The sequence below is a fragment of the Acanthochromis polyacanthus genome, chromosome 10, assembly GCF_021347895.1.
Source record: "Acanthochromis polyacanthus isolate Apoly-LR-REF ecotype Palm Island chromosome 10, KAUST_Apoly_ChrSc, whole genome shotgun sequence".
Classification (NCBI taxonomy): domain Eukaryota; kingdom Metazoa; phylum Chordata; class Actinopteri; family Pomacentridae; genus Acanthochromis; species Acanthochromis polyacanthus.
The window spans coordinates 8,230,596-8,253,329 of record NC_067122.1 but is presented as its reverse complement, the minus strand read 5'-3'; the positions used below and the strand labels follow the sequence as shown (position 1 = coordinate 8,253,329).

Below are 22,734 nucleotides of genomic sequence, written 5' to 3'. Positions count from 1 at the left end.
CTGTATATGTAGCCCTGTGACAGACTGGTGACCTGTCCAGGGTGTCCCCTGCCTTGACCCGAGTCAGCTGGGATAGACTCCAGCACCCCACGCGACCCTCGTGAGGATAAAGCGGTGTATAGAGAATGGATGGATGGATGGATGTTCTGTTAATTCCATTATGTCATAACCTTTAGATTAGTTTTTTGAATAGCAAAACTATTTTCTGAAATATGCTCATTACATTTGCCAAGAACCTAATTTGATGTCAGTTTGTCCAAAAAACAGTACAAAATTTGATGAAATTTCACTTATTATCATATACTTCCATGAAAAGTTTCAAATCCTCACATGTGAGAAGATGGAATCTGCAATTATTTGTTTTTTTGACTGATTATTCATCTTCAATCAATTAATAATTGCAGCTCTAATACAGTTATATCTTTCTATTAACCAGTCGTAGTTGACAGTAATACCTACTGTGACTGCAACTCTTTAAAAATCCTACAAACTGTCAAAAAACACATCAAAAAAAGGTCCACTGCAATCCAGCATCACCCAAATATTCAATTAGCAATTTTGAAAGAAAAAAAAGCAGTTTTAAAGGTACAAAACTTGGTAAAGTTTAATTTCGTATCATACACTTTCACAAAAAGTTACAAACGCTACATTTTTTGGCCTTTTTGACTTCTTCAATCAAGTCCTTCACTAATAATTTCAGCTTGAACATAATTATGTCTTCATATTATCCACTCATAGTTGCCAACAATATGAAATTCTACAAATTATCAGAAAACAAATAAACTGATTTATGTGTTTAAGTGTTGTTATTATTGTCTGGCCAACACGCCAAAACCCCAAATTTTCAATTAGCAATCCAAACTTAGTCTGAAAAAGAAAGGCAGAGCATTTTTAAACCAACAAGATACAACCCCTGAATAATTGGTATTTTCCTTGATAACAAGTGTTGACAAATAAACCAATTAGCAAAACTGTTGTAGAAATATTCAGACACAACATTCAAGTATAAGATGCACTTGTATTCTGAATATAACTTTTTAAAAAAGAACAAATGTTGGGAAATGAAATTACTTATCATGCTTAGAATGAGCCTTAATACTGTTGTATTTTTACTGACTTATACTGGAAAAATATTACATTTAATATCTGTTTGTTATTAGCAATGCATCCATTTGACCTGCTCTGTTACTGTAAACTCATTTTGTATTGAAACACTCTTAAAACAACAATTTTTGGCTTTTATTTTTGAATGGAAGACTTCAACATTCCCAATAATGTCACATATTGTATCAAGTTTGATGGCTTAAATATTGACTCAAACCTCAAGTTAGACACATATAATTACAAACCAGTTTATTTCAGTCAGTGAATGTCTTATTTTTATGTCATTCATCAATGGCGAGACACTTTTAAAATACAGAAAACGTTCCTATATCATGTTTGAAATTTACACAAGTGGAATACATTTAAATAATTCACTCAACACTGTAGAATAAAATGATTTCAGGATGCTTTATGTATCTGTTTTCTTTGTAGTTTTGGTCAGTCTGAGTAAAGTGGATTACATTGAGCCTGTATGAGTAATGAAATCTTTAGCAATTTGTAAATATCGTGTCAGATAAATGTGAATTAATGCACTAATGACTGAAACAAACTGCAGTATGAACACCTTTAAACTGTCCTTCAGTAAAAGTAATCAGCTGTAAACTGACTGGAAGTGGATTTAAGTGTTTCTGCTGTGGCAGAATGATCTGATTAATCAGAGATAACACAACATAAACTCTCTCCATCCTCCTCTTCCCGGCAGGAGGAGCGCTTCCCTCTGGACTCACGCCTCCCTGACGCGACGGCGGCGCGCACCCCCGCCCGCTCCTGTGACGCGGCGCATCCCCGTGCGCACCGATGCTGGAGTGGAAGCGACAGGCGCGCTACCTCTCAGCGGGACTGAACGCATCGAAGAGCGGAGACCGGAGGAGAGGATCACCGGGTGTGTGTCCGACCAGGAGCCTCAGACCGCGGGGAGCGATGCGGAGAACGAGTCGCTCCACGGGCAGCAGGACTTAAAAAGCTGCGGTCCATCCACCGGAACACTTTTCTATCTACTCTGGCCCCTTCCCCTCTCTGTCTCCCTCCCCTCTGATAAGAACCACAAGAACCCGGGCGCTCCTCGTCCAGTTTGCTCGCTCTGTGAGTCTCGAACCGCAGTTTGACAACAGGTCAGGGGGTTCGGTTTTGGACACGATGTGGATCACCGGGACTCTGATGCTGCTTCAGGCGCTATCGGCGTCCGGAGAACTCCAGCAAGAGACGGAGCCGCGGAGACTCCCACCTCCGGGAAAGTTGGATTTCGGTTATGTGCCTGCGGGAGTTTACGAGACGCTCGCCCATTACGAGCCGGGACCGATCGGGATTCTGTTCCACATGGTGCACGCCTTTCTGTACGCGGTGCAGCCCAACGCGTTCCCGCAAGGTAAGCATCCTCACTCATGAAACCGCTGGAGAATGTGGCACGGACACACATTTAGATGGATAAATATCGCTCCATCACTGAGATCTGAACTGAATCAAATCTTTTCCACTCCAAACTTACTTCTATCACCTGATGTAACATTTTAAAAAACCCAGATTGCACTTTTTTTTCTGCACACACATTTAGTTTCATGAATGATCTTCTCTCGTGACGCTCTCCTCTGTCTTATTGCTGAAAAACGTGCCCACTTGCTGCTCTGCGCCCCGTTTTGCGCGTCACGTCGCCTGCCTGCCTGCCTGCCCGCTGCGCGCGTCTTGCTTTGCGCGCTGGAGAAGGTGCTGCTTGTGCCCGCGGCGCCCTGTCAGGATAATTACAAGTAACGAGCTTCTCGCTGACCGCATCACGTGCTCGGTGGCCGGTCTGAATGAGTGAACGTTTCCTGGAGCACCCACTCACCCTCTTCTTTTAATGCCATTATACCTGACTGCTTAGGCGCGCACACACACGTACGGGCTGCGTTTGGTTAATTGGGTCGCTGGTGCCCAAAAGATGCAGCTCCCCTCTCCATGCGTCACAGCCCGTACTCCATCTGAACATTTTGCAGATTAGTGGCTCCCTGAGTCACCTTGTTAATTGAGTAATCCCATAAGCCCCTGCGCCATATGTTGTTGGCCTATCTAAGTTTCCAGTTTGCCACCAGCACTCGGGGGCCTGATCTGCAGACCACTGATCAGGGGGGATGTTGGTTCATCCATGGATGCAACCAGCACCGTTACAAAAGCTGAGGATGGAGTCATGTGGAAACTGTTCATAGATAATAGCTCAGCTTGTCATGTGTTTGATCGGAGCCTATCCCTGGGCCCCAGTGTTATTTTTGGGTCCATCAGAGTGTAGATGTTGTAAGCAAAGGTCATCTGCTTATTAACAGAAAGCATTGCACGCATGGATGTTTAAATGCAGTGATCTGTCAGGGCTGTTTTTCAGTTTGCAGGAAGCTCTGGGGCTTTCACATAGGGCTGAAAAATGTATGACAAGTTAATCTATATTTCAGTTTAAATGGATTCTAATTATTAACAACAGACAGAAACACAAATAAATACATTTACACACATAAGGATGAAAAAAATTGAATCTGACCTTCATTTTGTTAAAGAAAACAAACAAGAGAAACACTCAGAGAGCGGAATACTCCACCAAGGCTGCTCAGTCGTATGATTTCTAGGGCTGGTCTGAATACCAGTTTCTGGGCTCCGGATATTTGGCCTCGATTAATGACGAATATCCGAATATTTGGTTCGGTTCGTAACGCTTTACGGGTACAGACGAATTCACGAGTCGAATACCGATCGTGTGACATCGTCCAGCTAGGGGGCAGGGCTGTGCAATCCTAATATTCAGATCTCAAAATAAATATTATACCACCATCACAATAAGTCCCACAGCGGTGGATTTGTAGTTGGATTGCAATCATGTAGTGTTGTTGTCCTAGTTACAGTGATGCCATGCCGCTGTCTCGCAATGATACAGAAATCTTTAACAAATCCGTGGATCCAGACTATAAGCCGCATCACTGCCAAAATCTAATCACTTGGTCCTTGGGTCATTTCTGACCTTCCCTGAAAATTTGATGCAAATTTGTTAGTCTGTTTACGAGTAATGTTGCCCAGAGACAGATTAACAGACGGAAGGACAAACGTACGCCGATCGGCACGGCACATAACTTCGCAGCCAGTAATAAAACCTGAAGTAAATGGGGAAAGATGATACCGACCTCATGCAAACTGGATTGCAGATGTTTTCTGCCTGATGGAAGTGTTAACACAATATTCTAAAACAGAAAACTCTTTTGCTGAAATTGATGTTTTTGACGGAGAATATTCCTAAGCTTGTAGCATATTATATCGGATGCATCTAAGTGAAAGTATCAAATATTTTATGAAAACGTTTTCTTATTGCCATTTATTGTCTCTAACCAGAAGATAATACTATTATTTTATTGTCCACGGTGGTTCTCACAGCTTGTTCTTTCCATAACAACATGTATGCACTGTGCCGTGTGTTGGAAACTGACATTAGAATCTGTAAGACAAGTGAGGAGAAGATCTGCGCATAGTTTCCACTCCAGTGGTTTGTGACTGGAGGTGGTGCAGATGTTCAAGGCTGGGTGGACGTGGGAGTCTCTGCTCTTCAGCCTGTGGTAAGCCGCAACGTTAGCAGCAGACATTTAAAGAATGAATCACTCAATCCTTCAGCAAAACACATCTGTTTTAACAAGTGCTAGTTGGTCTTCAATGCGCATCTCATCTCATCGCATCTCATCTAAAGCAGCAGTTTAACTCAGAACTCAATAAAAATGCCATTTGAACCTAACAGCAACATCTATTTTGGAGTATAGCAGCGTAAGACCTCAACAGTTAACTTCCATTCACAAAGCTGTTGGAGAGATATTTCCAAAATGCTGCGATACTGTGAATACAACACGTCTTTCCTTATTCTCGCCTTTATTTTAATTACTTTAATTGTTGAACTAGATGTAGGATATCCAAGCTACTAACTAACCACGACTAACTTAGGTCCTGGTGCACATAACACACATTTGGTGATCTATTGATTGTTAATTTGCTGTTAATCAGTAGGTGTTTTTCAACACTTTGATAGAAAATGTAGAAAACTGAGTTGAATAAAGGATAACTGCACCCTTCAATAAGTGATGAGAGGAAGCATTTTGTATTGAGCACCACAAACATAGAAGTGGAGAAGAGTGAGTTTGCTGGTTTAATGGTGCAGTGGAGGAATAATGAATGAACCGGCTTTTCTGAAATGTAGTTTAGTCTATGGCTTCCCAGATCCGAGCATGAGGATCTGGTAAATGTATATTTCAGTGTCCTGAGAGTCTGCATGGACCCTTCTGCAATTCCAGATATCAAATTCTATACCAAAATAAACTAAAAATGAATGACAATGTACTTGTATGTAAACTCTTTAATCCACAATGGATTTTCACCGACTGAATAATGATGAAGGCAGCCTGCTAACATTATGGGCTCAGATTTTGACCCATGTTAGTCTAAATAAGCTAATAGTAGCCGATATGAACACTTAAGAATGGAAGGACACGACGCATGTTCACATGGTGGTGATTTGTAAATTACTGGGGAGCCGTATCGTAAAATGTACAGTGCTTTAGTGTTTATTTTACTCTGAAAGGGACCGTAATATACCACACTGCACTGAAGGATACTTTAACCGAGAGTTTGGGTTCATAAACTCATTAGGAAAATGTTTAATGAGGTAGCAAATGAAGACTTTCATACTTTCATACTTTTCATACAATTTTTACAGCCACAGGAGTCGCCCCCTGCTGGCTGTCAAAAAGATTGCAGGTTAAAGGCACAAGGGCAGAGGTTTCAGTCATCTTTTAAATACAGTCTATTATATGTTTGGTGCCAGAGGAAGTTAAACAAAACACACAGAAGAGTACTGTCGTGTTTATGGTTTTCGCAAAAAAATTCACATAAGTTTCAGATCAGCATTCTTTACCGAGTCTCTATTTTATGTACAAATAACAGCTCTAATATCAAGTCTTACCTGTACTGACTAAAATGTGTCTACTCTACCTACTCTATCACAAAAGCCAGCTTTATGTCAAAGTAATGAATCAATAAGCACCAAAACTCAACTCAAATTATACTATTCCTCAACAAATCCTTACTACTAATGGAAGCAGCTAAGGGGGGTTTTGAGGATCTGAGTCAATGCAGTCGAGAACCAACGCTGTGTTGTTCCATCAGTCTAGAACTAGCAGCAACTGCGAGATGAACATTAAGTTGCTGTCTAATTAGCGACGCCCTGTTGTCACGTCTCCTTGTTACACTGCAAAACGTCTTTATAATCTCATGAATGGTGGATTCATCCGACTGACGTGTTCATCAAACTGTTGGCGCAGCACGTGGGCTTACGATCACGTAGGAGGTGTTATTAGAGTGGCAGCAACAAATGTCGATCATCAACCCACACAAAGCAAATCAACGCTGACATATCTTTAACATTCTTTATAACGGCCTTTTGCTGAAGTGTGGAGGCCTGCCTCACCCTCACCAACACACTGCTTCATACGGATCAGAACAACAAATACACAACAGTCCTGTCTTCATGATGGTCAGCAACACATTTATGGGAAGAGCTCTGTTCTGGTGTGAAATAAGACACCTGGTGCAGGAGAGGAAGTATTATCACTGCTGCGAAAATGATCTGAGTTGATATTGAGGAAGTTTTTCCGACAGGATGTACTACTTACTTTAACCTTCAAGAGATGCTCGGGCCCTTTTCTCTTCTCTTGGTAAAGAATTCTGCTGTCTAAATTGTATTTAAAACATTTCGCTGGAAATTCATCTCATTATTCATGCAATTACCTGAATGAAATTTTTAAAAGGGAATCTGCTGGTCACATAGATTCTTCAGTCTCATATACTGCTAGGAGGAAAATGCTTTAATACACTAATCTAAAACTTGTTGGCTTCAGTTCTGCAGCCAGATGCTACGTCCACTATATATACAGTCTATGCTTAGGCAGTGTGTAAAGTGTGACAGAATGGCAAGTTTTTTGGAAAAAAATACTTCACATTTGAACAGGTGCATGTCTGGAAGGGAGCTACAAACAACAGACAAACTCCAGTATCGCACAGTGATGCAGAGAGTTTAGTTTTGAGGCTGTCTATCTTGTTTGACTTTCAGGACATAAGCAGCAATGCAGTATTTTGCTCCAAAACACTGACAAACATGAGAAGTCGGTGACCCTTAATGACACGCAGCTCATTTTCAACTAAGTCAGGCCAAATTTACAAATGAAACACTAAATTCAACACATGAAAGTGTTCGTGGGCTCTCCGTTTCAGCTATTGTGTCTTAATTAGTCTCAGTGTAAGGCAGCCGTCACTTGAGAACAGAGGTGCATTAAGCTCCCTCTGAAGTGTTAACTGCATCTCTTCATGCCTGTGGGTGAGTGTTCCCGGGGAGATGTCGCCAGCCACCGTCATGCAGCAGATCCCTGGTGGAAACGCTTCCTCATAAGTGTCTGTATTCCCTCTTCTAAAGAAATCAGCTTTGGATGGAAGTCACACAACAGAGGACTGGTGAAAATCTGCCGTTAATTAAAAGAAAGTTGAGAAACCCGTGAGCTGTGATGGTGGTGTGATTTGTCTCACCTCGCTGGCTCACATGCGACTGACTGCACCACTGAGATCTAAGGTAGAAACGCTGCGGTGCAAAGTAGATTCATACGGCTCAGGTTAGATCATCCCAACTCATGTTTGTTATTTCATGCTCATCAAAAGGGGTGTTTTTTTTTCCTTTTTTTATTGCCGATGTGCAGTGAAGGACACACAGACATGAAAGAAACAGGAGGAGGAACACTTCAAAAGGTTTCTAACCAAGGACAAAGACGAAATCGAAGCGCTTCGTGAAATGCATCGGAGATTTGGTGGATTTATAAAATAGCAGAGATTTTACTTTTTTGTGTCTTTCATGCTATGACGAAGAGATATCGATTAAAAGGAGTCTGTTTAAAGTTAAATGCTGATAAATTTAAATGAATCTGGAAAATAAGGGTCATGATACAGTACCCTGCCCATGTTCTTCTATATTTAACGTTGTACCTTCTCTGCAGTCATTAATTTCATGTCTATTTCCGGATTATTGCATTTCCACTTAAAGGGGAACTTCGTTTTTTTTCAACCTGGGGTCTGTTGTCATATGTCATTTCATACATGTGAGTGATGGAGAAATGAATTTTTGACATAGCTCCAGTATTTAGCCAGGCAGGCAGCTTAGCAGCTCAGCTAGCGAAAAGTATGGGGCAACTTGCCCCCCCGCGTCAAAGTCCGCCCTAACGTGCTTTTTTTCCCCACACTGACCGGCTCGGATAGTCTCTTTTTTTATATAGTCTCAACGAGTGTCCCAAAACATACTAGAGATGAGAAATGAACGAAAACCTCCACATTACCTGGTGATCGCTCTTTGTTGTGGTCTGTATCCAAATCTCAGGACGCTAAAAAGCAAATCTTGTTCCGAAATTGCGCGATAGCTTGCGCCAAAACACCGCAGGCTGCGGAGTTGCCTGCCTGGCTAAATACTGGAGCTATGTCGAAAATTCATTTCTCCATCACTCACATGTATGAAAGGAGATATGAAAATAGACCCCAGGTTGAAAAAAACCGAAGTTCCCCTTTAAGGTTTGCTGGGACTTAACATTAGTTAACGTGTACAGTTGAAAAATCCATTTGTGAAATATCAATATAAACATTTCAGGTTGTGAGAAAGTCAGTGCTCTTCCTGTAAAAACCAGCTAAACTAATTCAGCAGTGTATTAAAGGGCAGCAGTGTCTTTGTTAGACAGAAGTATAATGCAGACTAAAGCCTGCCTGATATACAACCATGTTTTTGAGACTCCGACCCCCCAGTTTGTAGCTTTATATTATTATAAAGGCTATTCTAAATTAAAGAAAGCACACCAGCTATACTAATTATTGTTTACACTCACGCAGTTCAACCAATTTGAAAATGATATCCTAATTTTTTTTGCTTGCAATCTATTGCAAAAGCAGATTAACATCATTAGAGCCTATTAAACTAAACAAGGGCCAAATGACAAGCATAACAAATCACTGGCAGTGGATTACTGCACTGAGCCAAAGAGGAAATGTCAGGAAATTATACAATTCTGTGTGTTCAGCTGAATGTTTATTCAGTTTAAAAATGTTGAAATGGCTGTAAAGAATCTGTTACGGCAGTCCACTTTCATTCATTTATCCAACATGTCCTCCATGTTTAGATCTGGATGTGTATTTTGGAGTCTGCTGGCAGGCGACAGAAAGGTTGTCAGGATTTCTGTTTGGTTTGGTTGTGGTGTCTTGACCTTAGATACATCTAAGACATTTCACTCTCCGGGGTTTAATTTGATGGAACCAAAAAACAAGGATAAAACCCAGAGTTAGATAATGAATCGCCCACAGGTCCGTCGTAGCACATGAGCCTGGCTGGGTGATGCTGCCGGTACCATCACACAAAAGTATGCCGCTAAAGTGATTAAAGAGAGTGTCCTTCAACTGGAAGGTCGCCGCTCGAGCCCCTAGACAGCAAGCATCTGCTCTGCTGAAGTGTCCTTGAGCAAAATGGCGAGCGCTGGTCTGCTACACTAACATCTACATGGGGGAGGGGTGGATCGAAAACACAAGTCTTATAGTTGAAGGTGTCCGGAAAAAAAGAAGGGAAAGTGAGTCGTGAGTCGTTATTTTTCAGCATTTTTCCAGCCAGTTAAACATTTTCCTAATTAGACCTTTCTTCAGCAGCAGGCACATCTGTGGAGATTACCATTAGATGCTGTGATGATCACCCAAAAGGGCTTAAATTTACACTCACAACGCTGAACAGATCCGACTCATTTCTCCATTCATAACACTGAATCAGCAGTTACACCAATAGTATACTTTTACATGCGTTTTGAAGTACCATATTCGAAAAACCTAATGGAAACAGCAACATCTGACAAAGCTGTCCCAAATTTGCTCGAGATGTTTTTTCAACATAGAGTTAATGTGTATGATAAGAGCCAGAAAGCAACCATTCATCGACCCATTATCTATACACCACTTAATCGTTATTACGGTCACAGAGGGGGCTGGAGTTTGTCCCAACTGACTTAAGGTGAAGGCAGGAGACATCCTGGACTTGTCACCAGTCTATCACAGGGCTACACACAGAGACAAACAATCACACTCACATTCAAACCTACAGACAATTTAGAATTATCAATTAACCTCAGCATGCTTTTGGACTCTGGGAGGAAAACTCACACATGTACAGGGAGAACATGCAAACTCCATGCAGAAAGATGTCACGCCGGGACACGAACAGGGGATCTTCTAGCTGTAAGGCGACAGTGCTACTGTGCAGCCCCTGAGACAGAAACACTTTATCAAAGAAGTTTTCACATAGCAAACATTTAACTTTTGCTGCTGCCAATCTTGGCCACGACTCAATTGAAAAAGAGGTTTTTAATCTCAATGGGAACTCTCCTGGTTAAAAAAAAGGTTAAATAAAATAATAAAAAAAACTTCCATGACTGATCAGCTATTGTCTTCTCGTCCAGACAGCATGAAATGTGGCTGATACCAGCTCACATCAAAGAACAATTGCAACTTTGTCTAATTAAAAAAAACATTAAAATTTGTCCCCTACAGATGGTCAAAGTTTTGTTTGCTTCTTCTTCGTCTTCCTGATTTAGCAATTGGCAAACAGCTGGTTTTGTTTTCCAGCTGTTTTAACTACAGCTGACTGCATTTTCATTTTTACATTTTTTTTACAACATTTCAAAAGTTTGCTTCAAATTCACCTCACATTTGTATGGAAACACAGCTAACAATGTGAGTTGAAATAATGGGCCGCTGTCTTATTTTACTGTTTTTGTTTTTTCAGACATGCAATGAAATAAACATGACACATAAAGACAAAGCCACTTTCAGCAACTCTTTGGAATTCTTTTGCTAGCCCTTCATAAGTCCATGTGCACGTCTTGCTGAGAAGGACATTCCTGGTGGTGCAGTGGGAGCTCAGATGCTCGGAGGTTAAAGGGTCAGACCAATATGAACCGTGCATGCAGACATACTTACATTTTGCAGTGCAGTTTGTGGATAGCAGATGGTCTTGGCAGCTCTATGAGACTATGAGGGATTTTGAACCAACAACAACCGCCTGAGGGAGAAAAACACAAGGGGACTAAAATAAACAGCGCAAGTGTTGGTGTCAAATAAAGTTCTGCTACTCTGGAAAGTTCACATGGAGAGCCTGACATATTGACCTCATCCATCTTCCTCTACTCTGCTAGTTTAAAAGAAACACAAACCCTATCCTAAAATTGAAAAATATAATTGATAGAGAAAAAGTTACAGCTCCCTAACTTGGTTTTATCCACATCCATGATGTTTCAGCTGTGTGCTGCTGTGGCACCTCCATGTTACCAACACGGTCGTCTGGTTGAAATGAAAAAGGAAGCTTCATTTTTGACACAGTGCTGTTAGTCTGACCAGACTGAGTGCTGCTCTCAGGATGTTTATGGCAAGAGAGCTCAGAGTGGTCTCAGGAGTCAGTGGGGTTGAGCAGACTGAGTGTACTTTAAAGGATCCCTTTCAAACATGTTTTTTGACTTATAATCACGTACTGCGATCACAATTAGATTCAGCGTCTGACAGGATGACGTAAGATCTTCGCAACCATTAGTTAAGACGCTCAGTAGCCGACAGAGTTAATAGGTAGCAGATTGCAGCTTGGTCAGTAAGAATCACTGGTTTGTTGTCATCTTCTAAACCTCTCTTCATTACTGTCAGGGTACCATCTGCTACGGTAAATAAATGAAGGTGCAGCTTTATATGAGAAATACATATTTTTATATTTCTGACTGCAGAATGGTTACAATATGTCCAATAATTACTGACACAAATGTTCAATATTCAGTTTACAGTCAATTATCAAGTAGCTCTGCATTCTGTCCAATTTTCACTACGATCGATGTCTCAAATATTTGTTAAGAAGCAGCTGGTTACCGTGGCCTGCACAATATGCACAAATTCTGTTGTGCACAGAGAAAATGGGATCATGTTGCTGCTTTCACATCATTGTGTCGGACCGGATGGCTGCCCCGAGGCCCAGAACAAACATGACGGGATGTGAGGAACGCTTTCATTCCCTCAATATTTTAAATTGTTCGTAGCTTCCATCTGTTACCAAACAAGATCAAATGTGATTATGTGAGGATTCACCAAAGCTGGAAGGACGGTTAGATATCACTATCTAACCGTCCTATCAAACTGAGACGACATGACGTCAATGCATGAATAAATTACATTCTTTAACAATATATTATGTACTGATAAAATCTGAGAAAACATCCTTGCGCTACATAAATAGATCGGTCATATTGCATCAGTGCAAGAAGTCCTGGCCCAGTCAGACTGTAGTAGCATCTGCATAGTGGAAAGTGATGTATAAGGTTCCTCTGCAGTGTTTTTGTGCTGTCACATGCAGTCATGTCATCGCACTGACAGTGATGGCCGTTGGCACTGGGACGCTTCAGGACACAAACAGGCACAGCCTACAACATAATGCCAGCTGATTGCCAGAGGCAATGTGTCACTGCAGCACAGAGCTAAGGAGGCCACCGCAGGTAAATACGTCCAGAACGGACATGCCACTCACAGGCCTCCTTGTTTCTGTCCATATTAATTGATATTTCATCATGAAGTACAGTGACATGCTCATATATGCCATGAATTTATCATGAGGATTCTGCTGCTACAAAATGTACAGTGCTGCTCCTGACAAGGTCTAGTTGTTGATTCAAAAATCATCCATCCATCCATCCATCCATCCATCCATCCATCCTCTTAAACAGACAGTTCTGACATTCTGACATGTTCAGACTAAACAGCGTCATTGGTTTGTACCGTATGTCCTGACAAACTGTGCCTGCAGGTACATTTATTTGACCTCTCAGCCTCTAGCCTCAGTTATCATTATTCTCCAGCTACCTCTTCTCTATATGCACACCTTTGCCTCACTTCACACCACCCAGTAGAAACCTGTCCCTCTCTTCTGTCTGCACTGATTTTACATAGAAGTTTGCTTCTCTTTCCGTCTGAAAACGCTTTAACTTCAACATATTTTAGATGGATTTATGACTCTGTGTTGGTGACTATTTACGTAGATCTGCACATATGCAGAGTGAACCTTTAACCAATGCAGAGGCTTTGGAGAGGCGCTTAAGTTCAGTCTTCAAACAAGTCAACGGCTCGCTGCCTCTCAGCGATGATCCTGTGCGGAGGTCAAATGCTGACTGATTGAGAGGTTGACTTGAATTGTAAATAGTGCAGGATGCTTTCAGTGTGATGAATGTGTTTATAAGTGCTGCTTGTGAGTGTTAATCCAACATTCCAACCAGCAACGTCGATCCAGTGTTTTTAGTGCTCAGTTTATAATGACGTCTGTCTTTTCCGTGTCTGGGGCAAAAGCAAAAGAACTAACAACAGCACAACCACAGACATCTGCATAACACCCATAGACTGAATACAAAAACACCAGTGCAGTACCATAGAGCCAGGATACCTATTTATCACTGCTCCCAGTCTTTATGCTAAGCTAAGCTAAGCTGAAGCAGCAGATGGCTGTAGCGCCATTGTAGATGGGTAGACATATAAAAGTTGTCCTGATCTTCTTTAACTCTTGGCAAGAGAAGAATAAAGCAAAGTTTCCTAAAAGTCCCAGTGTCCCTTTACTTCTTATTAACCCTCTTTATTCTTTTTTGACCATTTGTGGCAAAACAATGATTGAACTCTGAGAAACTGATGGTCTATTTTACACTATTTTTCTGACATTTGATCGTCAAAATGAATTAATAGATTCATCAAAACCAACCAGTGATGAAGCTAATCATTTCTTGCAGCTGTAATTATTTTGTTCATTAACCTGCAGTGTCAGTTACTCTCACATAGACTTTATTCTGTGATGAAGGAACATATCTTGCCTTTACTGTGGTCTAGAATGAGTGTTCTCTATTTTAAAAAACATGACACTGTGCACAAATATGCTTTTCACTTCCCAACTTGAATATGTCAAGTCGGTCAAGGATACAAACTGCTCACGCTCTCATCACACAACAGGTTGTCTTACATTTAAGCTGCTGCTGCTGTTGCCCTAGCTTTGTGAGAAAAGATCACGCTGCATAATCAGAACACAAAAAGTCATATTGTACAGCACTTTAATTCCCTGCCTGCAGCTCTAGTCCTGTGAATAGATATCAAAATAGCCTTCAGCTACATGTTGTCACTCTTGAAATGGATCCACAAATCTGGGATTAGTCTTTCTGGAGGCTCAGCGAGACAGACGACGTGGCCAGCTCTAAATGAACTGCTTCAATCTGTAATGATTATTCAGACGGTTGACAGAATGAGACAAACACACAAAGAGAAGCGTTCAATAGCACTAGAAGTGAGGTAATTACTTCACACTAACAAACCTACCTCAAGGACAGACAGATGAGAAATAATAATAATCATGCCATAAAAGTGGGTATGCTTTGATTAAATTGCAAGTAAAATGAACAGAATAGTTCTCTCTAACTAAATAAACTGATTAAATTAATGAGATACAGCGAGACACTGGCAGCAGCTGAACATCTAAAGGTTATCTGAAAAATAAAGCTGTGCACACTTCACACTTCAGTACCAAACTAGTACCTTTAACTGGGATTTAACTTAATGTTTTAAGCAATAACAACCCTTATCTGCATGGATGTGAAAGAAAAATGATCATTTATCATAGCGTAACACACTGTATTTGATTCATTATCTGTAGGGATCTCGCCTACAGTTCAGCATGCCTGTGAACCTCTGATTAATGGCAAAGTTTAACCATTATAGAGTGAGAAACTACTGACAGTCAGAGAAACAATGAAAGCATTCTCTCCGCCTCAGCGAGGACGAAATCCCTAAATCTCAACGCAGAGTTGTAGCGACAAGACACAAAGCAGTTGAGTGTTTGTATGTTAAAAGCAGTTAACTGTGACATTCATGACACTGTCTGTCTCCCTGTGACTCAAAAGCAGAGATTCGAGCTCAACTGTGAGATTTGTGATATGACAATTTATGTGACATTTTAATTTAGCAACAGATGGAGCAATCTCTCCAAATTACAGCCCTGGTAAATTCATTCTACACACGTGGACAAAATTGTTGGTACCCCTCAGTTAAAGAAGGAAAAACCCACAATTCTCACTGAAATCACTTGAAACTCACAAAAGTAACAGTAAATAAAAATTTATTGAAAATTAAATAATCAAAATCAGCCATCACTTTTGAATTGTTGATTAACATAATTATTTAAAAAAACAAACTAATGAAATAGGGCTGGACAAAAATGATGGTACCCATAACTTAATATTTTGTTGCACAACCTTTTGAGGCAATCACTGCAATTAAACGATTTCTGTATTTGTCAATGAGCGTTCTGCAGCTGTCAACAGGTATTTTGGCCCACTCCTCATGAGCAAACAGCTCCAGTTGTCTCAGGTTTGATGGGTGTCTTCTCCAAATGGCATGTTTCAGCTCCTTCCACATATGTTCAATGGGATTCAGATCTGGGCTCATAGAAGGCCACTTTAGAATAGTCCAACGCTTTTCTCTCAGCCATTCTTGGGCGTTTTTGGCTGTGTGTTTTGGATGGTTGTCCTGTTGGAAGACCCGTGACCTGCGACTGAGACCAAGCTTTCTGACACTAGGCAGCACATTTCTCTCCAGAATGCCTTGATAGTCTTCAGATTTCATCGTACCTTGCACACTTTCAAGACACCCTGTGCCAGATGCAGCAAAGCAGCCCCAAAACATTACTGAGCCTCCTCCATGTTTCACCGTAGGGACAGTGTTCTTTTCTTCGTATGCTTGGTTTTTGAGTCTATGAACATAGAGTTGATGTGCCTTACCAAAAAGCTCCAGTTTGGTCTCATCTGTCCAAAGGACATTCTCCCAGAAGCTTTGTGGCTTGTCAACATGCATTTTTGCAAATTCCAGTCTGGCTTTTTTATGAGTTTTTTTCAGCAGTGGTGTCCTCCTTGGTCGTCTCCCATGAAGTCCACTTTGGCTCAAACAACGACGAATGGTGCGATCTGACACTGATGTACCTTGGCCTTGGAGTTCACCTTTAATTTCTTTGGAGGTTGCTCTGGGCTCTTTGGATACAATTCCAACGATCCGTCTCTTCAATTTGTCATCAATTTTCCTCTTGCGGCCACGTCCAGGGAGGTTGGCTACTGTCCCGTGGGTCTTGAACTTCTGAATAATATGAGCCACTGTTGTCACAGGAACTTCAAGCTGTTTAGAGATGGTCTTATAGCCTTTACCTTTAAGATGTTTGTCTATAATTTTTTTCGGATGTCCTGGGACAATTCTCTCCTTCGCTTTCTGTTGTCCATGTTCAGTGTGGTACACACCTTTTCACCAAACAGCAGGGTGACTACTTGTCTCCCTTTAAATAGGCAGACTGACTGATTATGAGTTTGGAAACACCTGTGATGTCAATTAAATGACACACCTGAGTTAATCATGTCACTCTGGTCAAATAGTTTTCAATCTTTTATAGAGGTACCATCATTTTTGTCCAGGCCTCTTTCATTAGTTTGTTTTTTTAAATAATTATGTTAATCAACAATTCAAAAGTAATGGCTGTTTTTGATTATTTAATTTTCAATAAATTTTTATTTATTGTTATTTTTGTGAGTTTCAAGTGATTTCAGTGAGAATTGTGGGTTTTTCCTTCTTTAACTGAGGGGTACCAACAATTTTGTCCACGTGTGTAGTTCTGCTGAGCTATTTCGCTTTTGTTTCTATGCATTTCCATCATGAAGCATTTGTTTACAAGCACTTTTCAGCGCAAGCGAGCTTAGCGATCATTCAATCAAAAGGTCAGAGGTGAGGGCTGTCTGAACAGTGCAAGTGTCCGTTAGTACAGGTTGTTACTCTTCAACGTGCCATTACTTCAGGTCAGAGCATCAGCTGGTGGGTCACTAGGGTTCTGAGAAAACTGTTGATGGGCATTGTGCTATTTTAGGGGCTCTATGTGTGAGTTATGATTGACAGGTTTTGCTCTCATTTGCTCTCAGCTATCTGGAGTCCTGCCAGCACAGTTATTCAACGTTTAAAGCCCAAAGAAATGTCCCTGAATGCTCCTCAAACATATTTTCGAACCAATAGGAAAGTTGTAAATTGTTTATGGGAAACTGTGTACATTTATTAGATGGACAATAATAGAGACGGGACAGAGAATGAGCAGAGAGACCCTAATGTTTCTCTGTCTGAACCCGATAAATGTAAATGCTTTTGTTTTCAAAGAACAATCTGATTTGAGTTATCCAGACTCACAGAACCCCCCTTTGTGACCCACATAAAGCTTTTTGTTTATCAGTCTCGTCAGTTCCGCATTTGTTTTCTTGTAAAGGCTGTTCAAATTACCAGCGCTTCAATCAAATGCTTGTAGAATTAGCGGCGCGTCACAGAAACAGCGTCGGCTAAGTTTTACCAAGAAAGTACAAACTGTTGAATTCAGGGGGAGTCCATCGTGCTGTTCCCTTTTAAAAGGGAAAAAGCCATTCAATGCACAATTGAGTCTCAGTATTGAAGTGTGTCGTTACACTCTAAAAGGGGAAAGTGTAGATCAACAGACAGAACAGGCAGCTCCTGGATTATGAGAGAAAAGTGATGCATCTCATTTAGCAAGCTTCCTCCAGCGAGGGTTGGCATATTAGCAGCCTAAGTAAGGAGAGATAAGAGCTGTGGCATTAAGATAAGTTGAACGTTTGAGACATCTCGAGGTAATATTATAATGCCACCATCAGCTTAAGCTCCCAGCTATCTGACAGAGAGCAGGTGAGAAATGTGGCAAAGCGAGACGCGGTTAAAGCACAGGTAGGAAATCAAAGAAAATCAAAAGATCGCTGCGGCAAGAAAAGGCTGCGGAGATATCAGCTTATTTAAAGACGCAAGAAAGAAAAGGGAGGGAGAAAGAAATAATAAATAGAAGGGAGTGTTTTGGAGAAAGAGCTGTCACTTCGCCGGGTGCTGCTTCATTCGGGGAAGTCAGATTTGGGTCAGGCCTGGGCAGCCAAGCAGGGGAGGCGAAGGCGAGACGAAGCAAGCGACTCAGTCCTGCTGAATGGATGGCAAGTCATGCATTCTCTGTCCCTTTGTTCCGCTTCATTGGTGGGTGCAGTGGTGCCCGCTATGACTGGGCTCCGGGGACATGGTGAGTTGTAATTGCAGATGTGTGGTGATAAGAGGTCATGTGCCAACGCCAGAGATGACTACTCTAAACAGCCCTCCTCTCCGTTTAGCCCCGGTGCCGCTCGTCACACCTCCTCACCGGATCCTTCGCTCAGTGGTGCTTCGCTGAGTGGAATGTGACACAGGAAAAGGACTGTGTCACCGCTCAGAGAGGACTTTCGGGGTGTGTAATTTAGCTCTCGACGATAAGCTTTGTGTCAAAAAATGCAAAATCAAGGAATCCTAAGTGGTTCAGGATCAATAAAAATGAGCTTTGGTTAACTTTATCACATTGTTAGCTTGGATTTCCTGCATTTTGGTGTCAATATTCTTAAATTTTAAATGGAACAGACTTTAAAACTGACCCACCAGTGCTCAATCTTTATGTTTAAGTACAGCAAGCATGGCCAACTGTTAACTGTTGAGTGACAGTTCAGATTTTGTATGATTATTAGTTGATCTCTGGCTCATATGTTGAGAGCACTGAATCAATAAATACATACAGGCAGGTAAATGCTTCACAAACACATTAGATGTGAGGAAGTGCGTGAACTTTCTCCGAGGACTAAAGTCATCTTAAAATTTAATTAGGGTTGTCATCATTTTGTGCTGTTGCACGCCAAAATGGTGCAGTAACAGCTGGTGTTTCTGTAAATGTCAGCTCAGTAATTTGAATAAACTTTGCAGGGATTTAGAGTTTGGTGAAAACACAGATACCAAAGGTCTGAAGGGATCTTTAGCTCCTTGGACGTTACTGCCTGAACCTAAAAGTAATGGAGACCATCGGACCACTACAACCAACTCTGCTAGCCAAAGCTAACATTAGTATTTAAATTTTTTATAAAAGTTGGTGGAATTACCTTTTAAAGTAAATAGCATTGGAGTTCTGTCATACAGCTACCTTCACTTGAGGTCAACTTGACATGCTGCTGTGGCCTTTTCAACTCAAGCCACGTAGATCAGCTGTGAAGTTGGTGAAGCAGAACATATCGTCTCATTACATCACCAGTGTTGCTCCCATCATACACTAGACATAGTACTGGTTGAGTCTTAACCTGCACAGAATATATATATATATATATATATATAAAACAGCAACAGCACAGTGTAGGCAAAGTCAGACCCCCTATGAAGATTCTTTTTTTTACTTTGTTAGCGTGTCCATACAAAAATATTTAAATAGCAGAAGTAGGGCTGGACCAAATATTCGGTCGTTGTGGTGGCATTCCAATATTGATCTGAATATTTGGACTACAACCTGTGTTTGTGAACAGAAGACAAAATGCCGAAGATGGAGATATCTGCCCCAGACATTTCAATAGCAAAACTTTTGAGGGGGTTAGAAGCAGAGTGGTCTAACCAAAAAATAAAAAATAAAAAATCCGGACAGAGTTTTATATAATTTCTGTAACATTTTGTGGTCTGGATTTTAATGGCAAAGTGGTCTAATCCACAAAACAAATATAGTGTTACAGTAGCACTCTCTTAAAAACACAAAACTTGGAACCCATTTTTTTTACAAAAAACAAAGAAAATAGGTGAGAATGCTCTGCTTCAAGACTCTTTTATGCCCAAGCTATTTGTAAGCAGGTGAATGTTGGATTGCCTCCTCTGATTGGTCGGACTCCACCACCTGCAGGTCCTCCTTCCTGTCCGTCACTGTCACCTTTGCAGCACAGCTTCAACCTTGATTAGCCGAAGGTAATCTGGGACGTCGTTCATCTGTGCCAGACCGCAGAGCCAATCCTCTTGGCTGTCCAGTAGTCAACAGGCTGACCAGACTCCACTGCAGACGGCTTGTCCTTTTGTCCCTGGACTTTCAATTAGCTACTTAGGCTAAAGGTTAGAATAGCAGGATTGTGGTTAGAGGACCTTGGTGCTGTTGGCCTGAGTGAAACGCTGCAGCTAAAAACAATCCTGATGTAGTAATCACCTTTCACTATTCTTCAGACTTGACTAATAGAGCTGAAGATGTTACAACTTTCATAATTCACTTCTATTGCTGCCTTTTCATTGTCATCCACGTAGCACAATTCAAAAACACAAGTTGAAGTGTCTGGGGTTGTGATAGTTGTTTACTTTTACATTAAATTGAAATAGTGTCATTATTAGAAGCTGAAATGGGTGTTCTACGCCACACATCCTCCCTGCCGCCTCTCTGATTTATCTTTTGAAGGTCTTTGTATGTAGCCTCATCAAAATGAATGATAAAAATGGGGATATGAGTGCACAATGTTCAACATTCTTTCCTCGAAGGCATTTCACTCGATTGTACCCATGAAAAGACGTAGGTAAATGTGTGAAGAACGAAAACAGGGTGTGTGAGAGAGAAAACCCTTTTTAATTTTCTGGCCTGCACTTAGCTGTAAAAATCGCTGACAGTAGATTGTAAGTTTTGGAAAGTTAAAAAGAATTGTTGCACACAGTGACCCCCACTTTCAACTTCCTATATGTGTGAAGGAAAGTTCAGACGTTGTTTGATGGTCCAGGGCAGGATTACCTGGATAAAAAGGTCTAAATAAGGTACTGTTTATCTGAGCCGAGATGCATAAATTTAGATGGTTGGAATCAGTACTGATCTGGTTGATGATGAGAATAAAAATGTATTTCCTTTGGCTCTCTGAATGCTTTCTGCATGTAGTCTCGCTGACTGTCCTGTCTATGCCTGTGTCTGATTGGTTGTTTGTCATGAGTAAACGACGAATCAGCAAAGACTCTGTATTTGTGGGGACACAAACGCAGAAAAAATACAGGTCACTGCTGTTTTTTCAAAAGTAATTTAGATTATGCTGTGGCTCCCATAAACATCACAATACTGCACACCGAAGCTGAGATAAACATTACAATCTTACCATCTGTTTTTATTACGACCATACACAGTTTCATTTTTTGGGAAGTGCTAACATTAATCCAGTGAAAATGTCTGAACTTATTATTTTTGGGGGTAGCGTAGTAGCAGAAACAAGAGATAGGGGTAAACGCAGACTTTCAAAAAAGTGATAAGGGATTTCATTTAGTTGAAGATAAAGCAGTGACTTCAATATGTCTCTTCCTTCTGAATTCCAGGATTTGTTGCAGAAGAAAGTGCAGAATGGTAGCGAACTTGTTTATACAATGATCTGGCATAAAGTTAGTGCTAACGCAACAAGAGATAGCAAACGTTCATGGTCGTGATGATGGCTGACTACATGCCTCCTTGGTAAACCAGACCTCGGCTGATTTCCAGAGGCCACACTGGGTCGGTCCTCTCCGGCTAGATACTGCAGCAAAATGGGTCATTTTCCCAGTTCAGTAAACATCACTTCCAACGCCGCTAACAGACTACATTAAATACAAACACCATTAGTGCTACAGTCGGAAAAATATGTCACAACTGATATAGAAATATTGTGTCTAATTCGTTGTTGTTATATTGTTCTATCTTATCATATGAGAAGAAAAAACAACAACATGCTATCGGCATGATTTAATAGCCATCAGTTGCTTTCTTTTATAAATAATTGGCATCAGTCATTGTAAGGAATTAGGAGAACATATCTATTTGCATTTTGTTTTTGTTTTGTTTTTTTGCACTGTTTTAAATTGTGACTTCCATTTGAAGCAATTAATTGTTCAGCTCCAACTTTATTTTTCAGAACTAGATGTACTAAATGAATAATCTGTAAAGCATTAACGTAAAGTCTAGTAAGAGTACCATTTAGAATGACACACTGAGTGATCTTCAGTTTCCTTGATTAATAACATTTGATATCTGTCCTAAAAGAAAAACACCAAAAAAAGAACTTTAGTCTCAATGTGAGAACTGTGCATCATGAGGGAGAATATCTAAAATGTGAGAGCAAAGTCAATTAACAAGATCGTGACACCACTTTTTCACTTTACTTTTTAAATCGAACAAATTAAGTTCTTTGCAGCGCCTTAATAAGACAACCATCTGTAGAATATTATTGCATTTACTCATATAAAAGCATAAATGCACAGTGGAATAATAAAACTTGTGAAGTGCACATTATAATACACTATAGTCTTTATCTCCACAGACATATCAGTCTACTTTATGTGGATCATTAAGAGCCCCAGTACCCTTGATTCATTATGCCATTTGTCAAAGACAAGATTACATCAAGTCTCCGTGTAATATAACATGGCCTATTAGTGTCTGTTACCATGTCTCCCAGATTTATTTTTATCTGCATATAGTTGCGTGAGTATGCACACTCCCCCATTGCCATGCATTTCTAGCCATCAGTGTGATTTCCACATGACAGGAGGCTGTCGGGCTTATTTGCATGCTAAATGTGCAGAGTGGATTGCATTTACACTACAAGTGTATCGCAGAAACTACACTAGAAAGTGCACAGATTCAAGCATGGGTTCATCTGGCTTCTGTGTGAAACAGAAATAAGC

At 40.8% G+C, this 22,734-nt stretch overlaps 1 protein-coding gene across 19 annotated transcripts in view; it reads left to right on the top strand.

Annotated features, from left to right (window-relative positions):
• The first annotated feature begins 1,877 nt into the window (after positions 1–1,877).
• prom1a (prominin 1a) overlaps positions 1,878–22,734 on the top strand; it is a 108,370-nt gene continuing 87,513 nt past the window's right edge. For all 19 annotated transcript variants that reach the window (XM_022207941.2, XM_022207935.2, XM_022207938.2 and 16 more), the window contains exon 1: positions 1,878–2,470. In XM_022207941.2, coding sequence (XP_022063633.1) covers positions 2,242–2,470 — 229 coding nt within the window. In that variant the 5' untranslated portion in view covers positions 1,878–2,241. The remainder of the gene's footprint in view (positions 2,471–22,734) is intronic.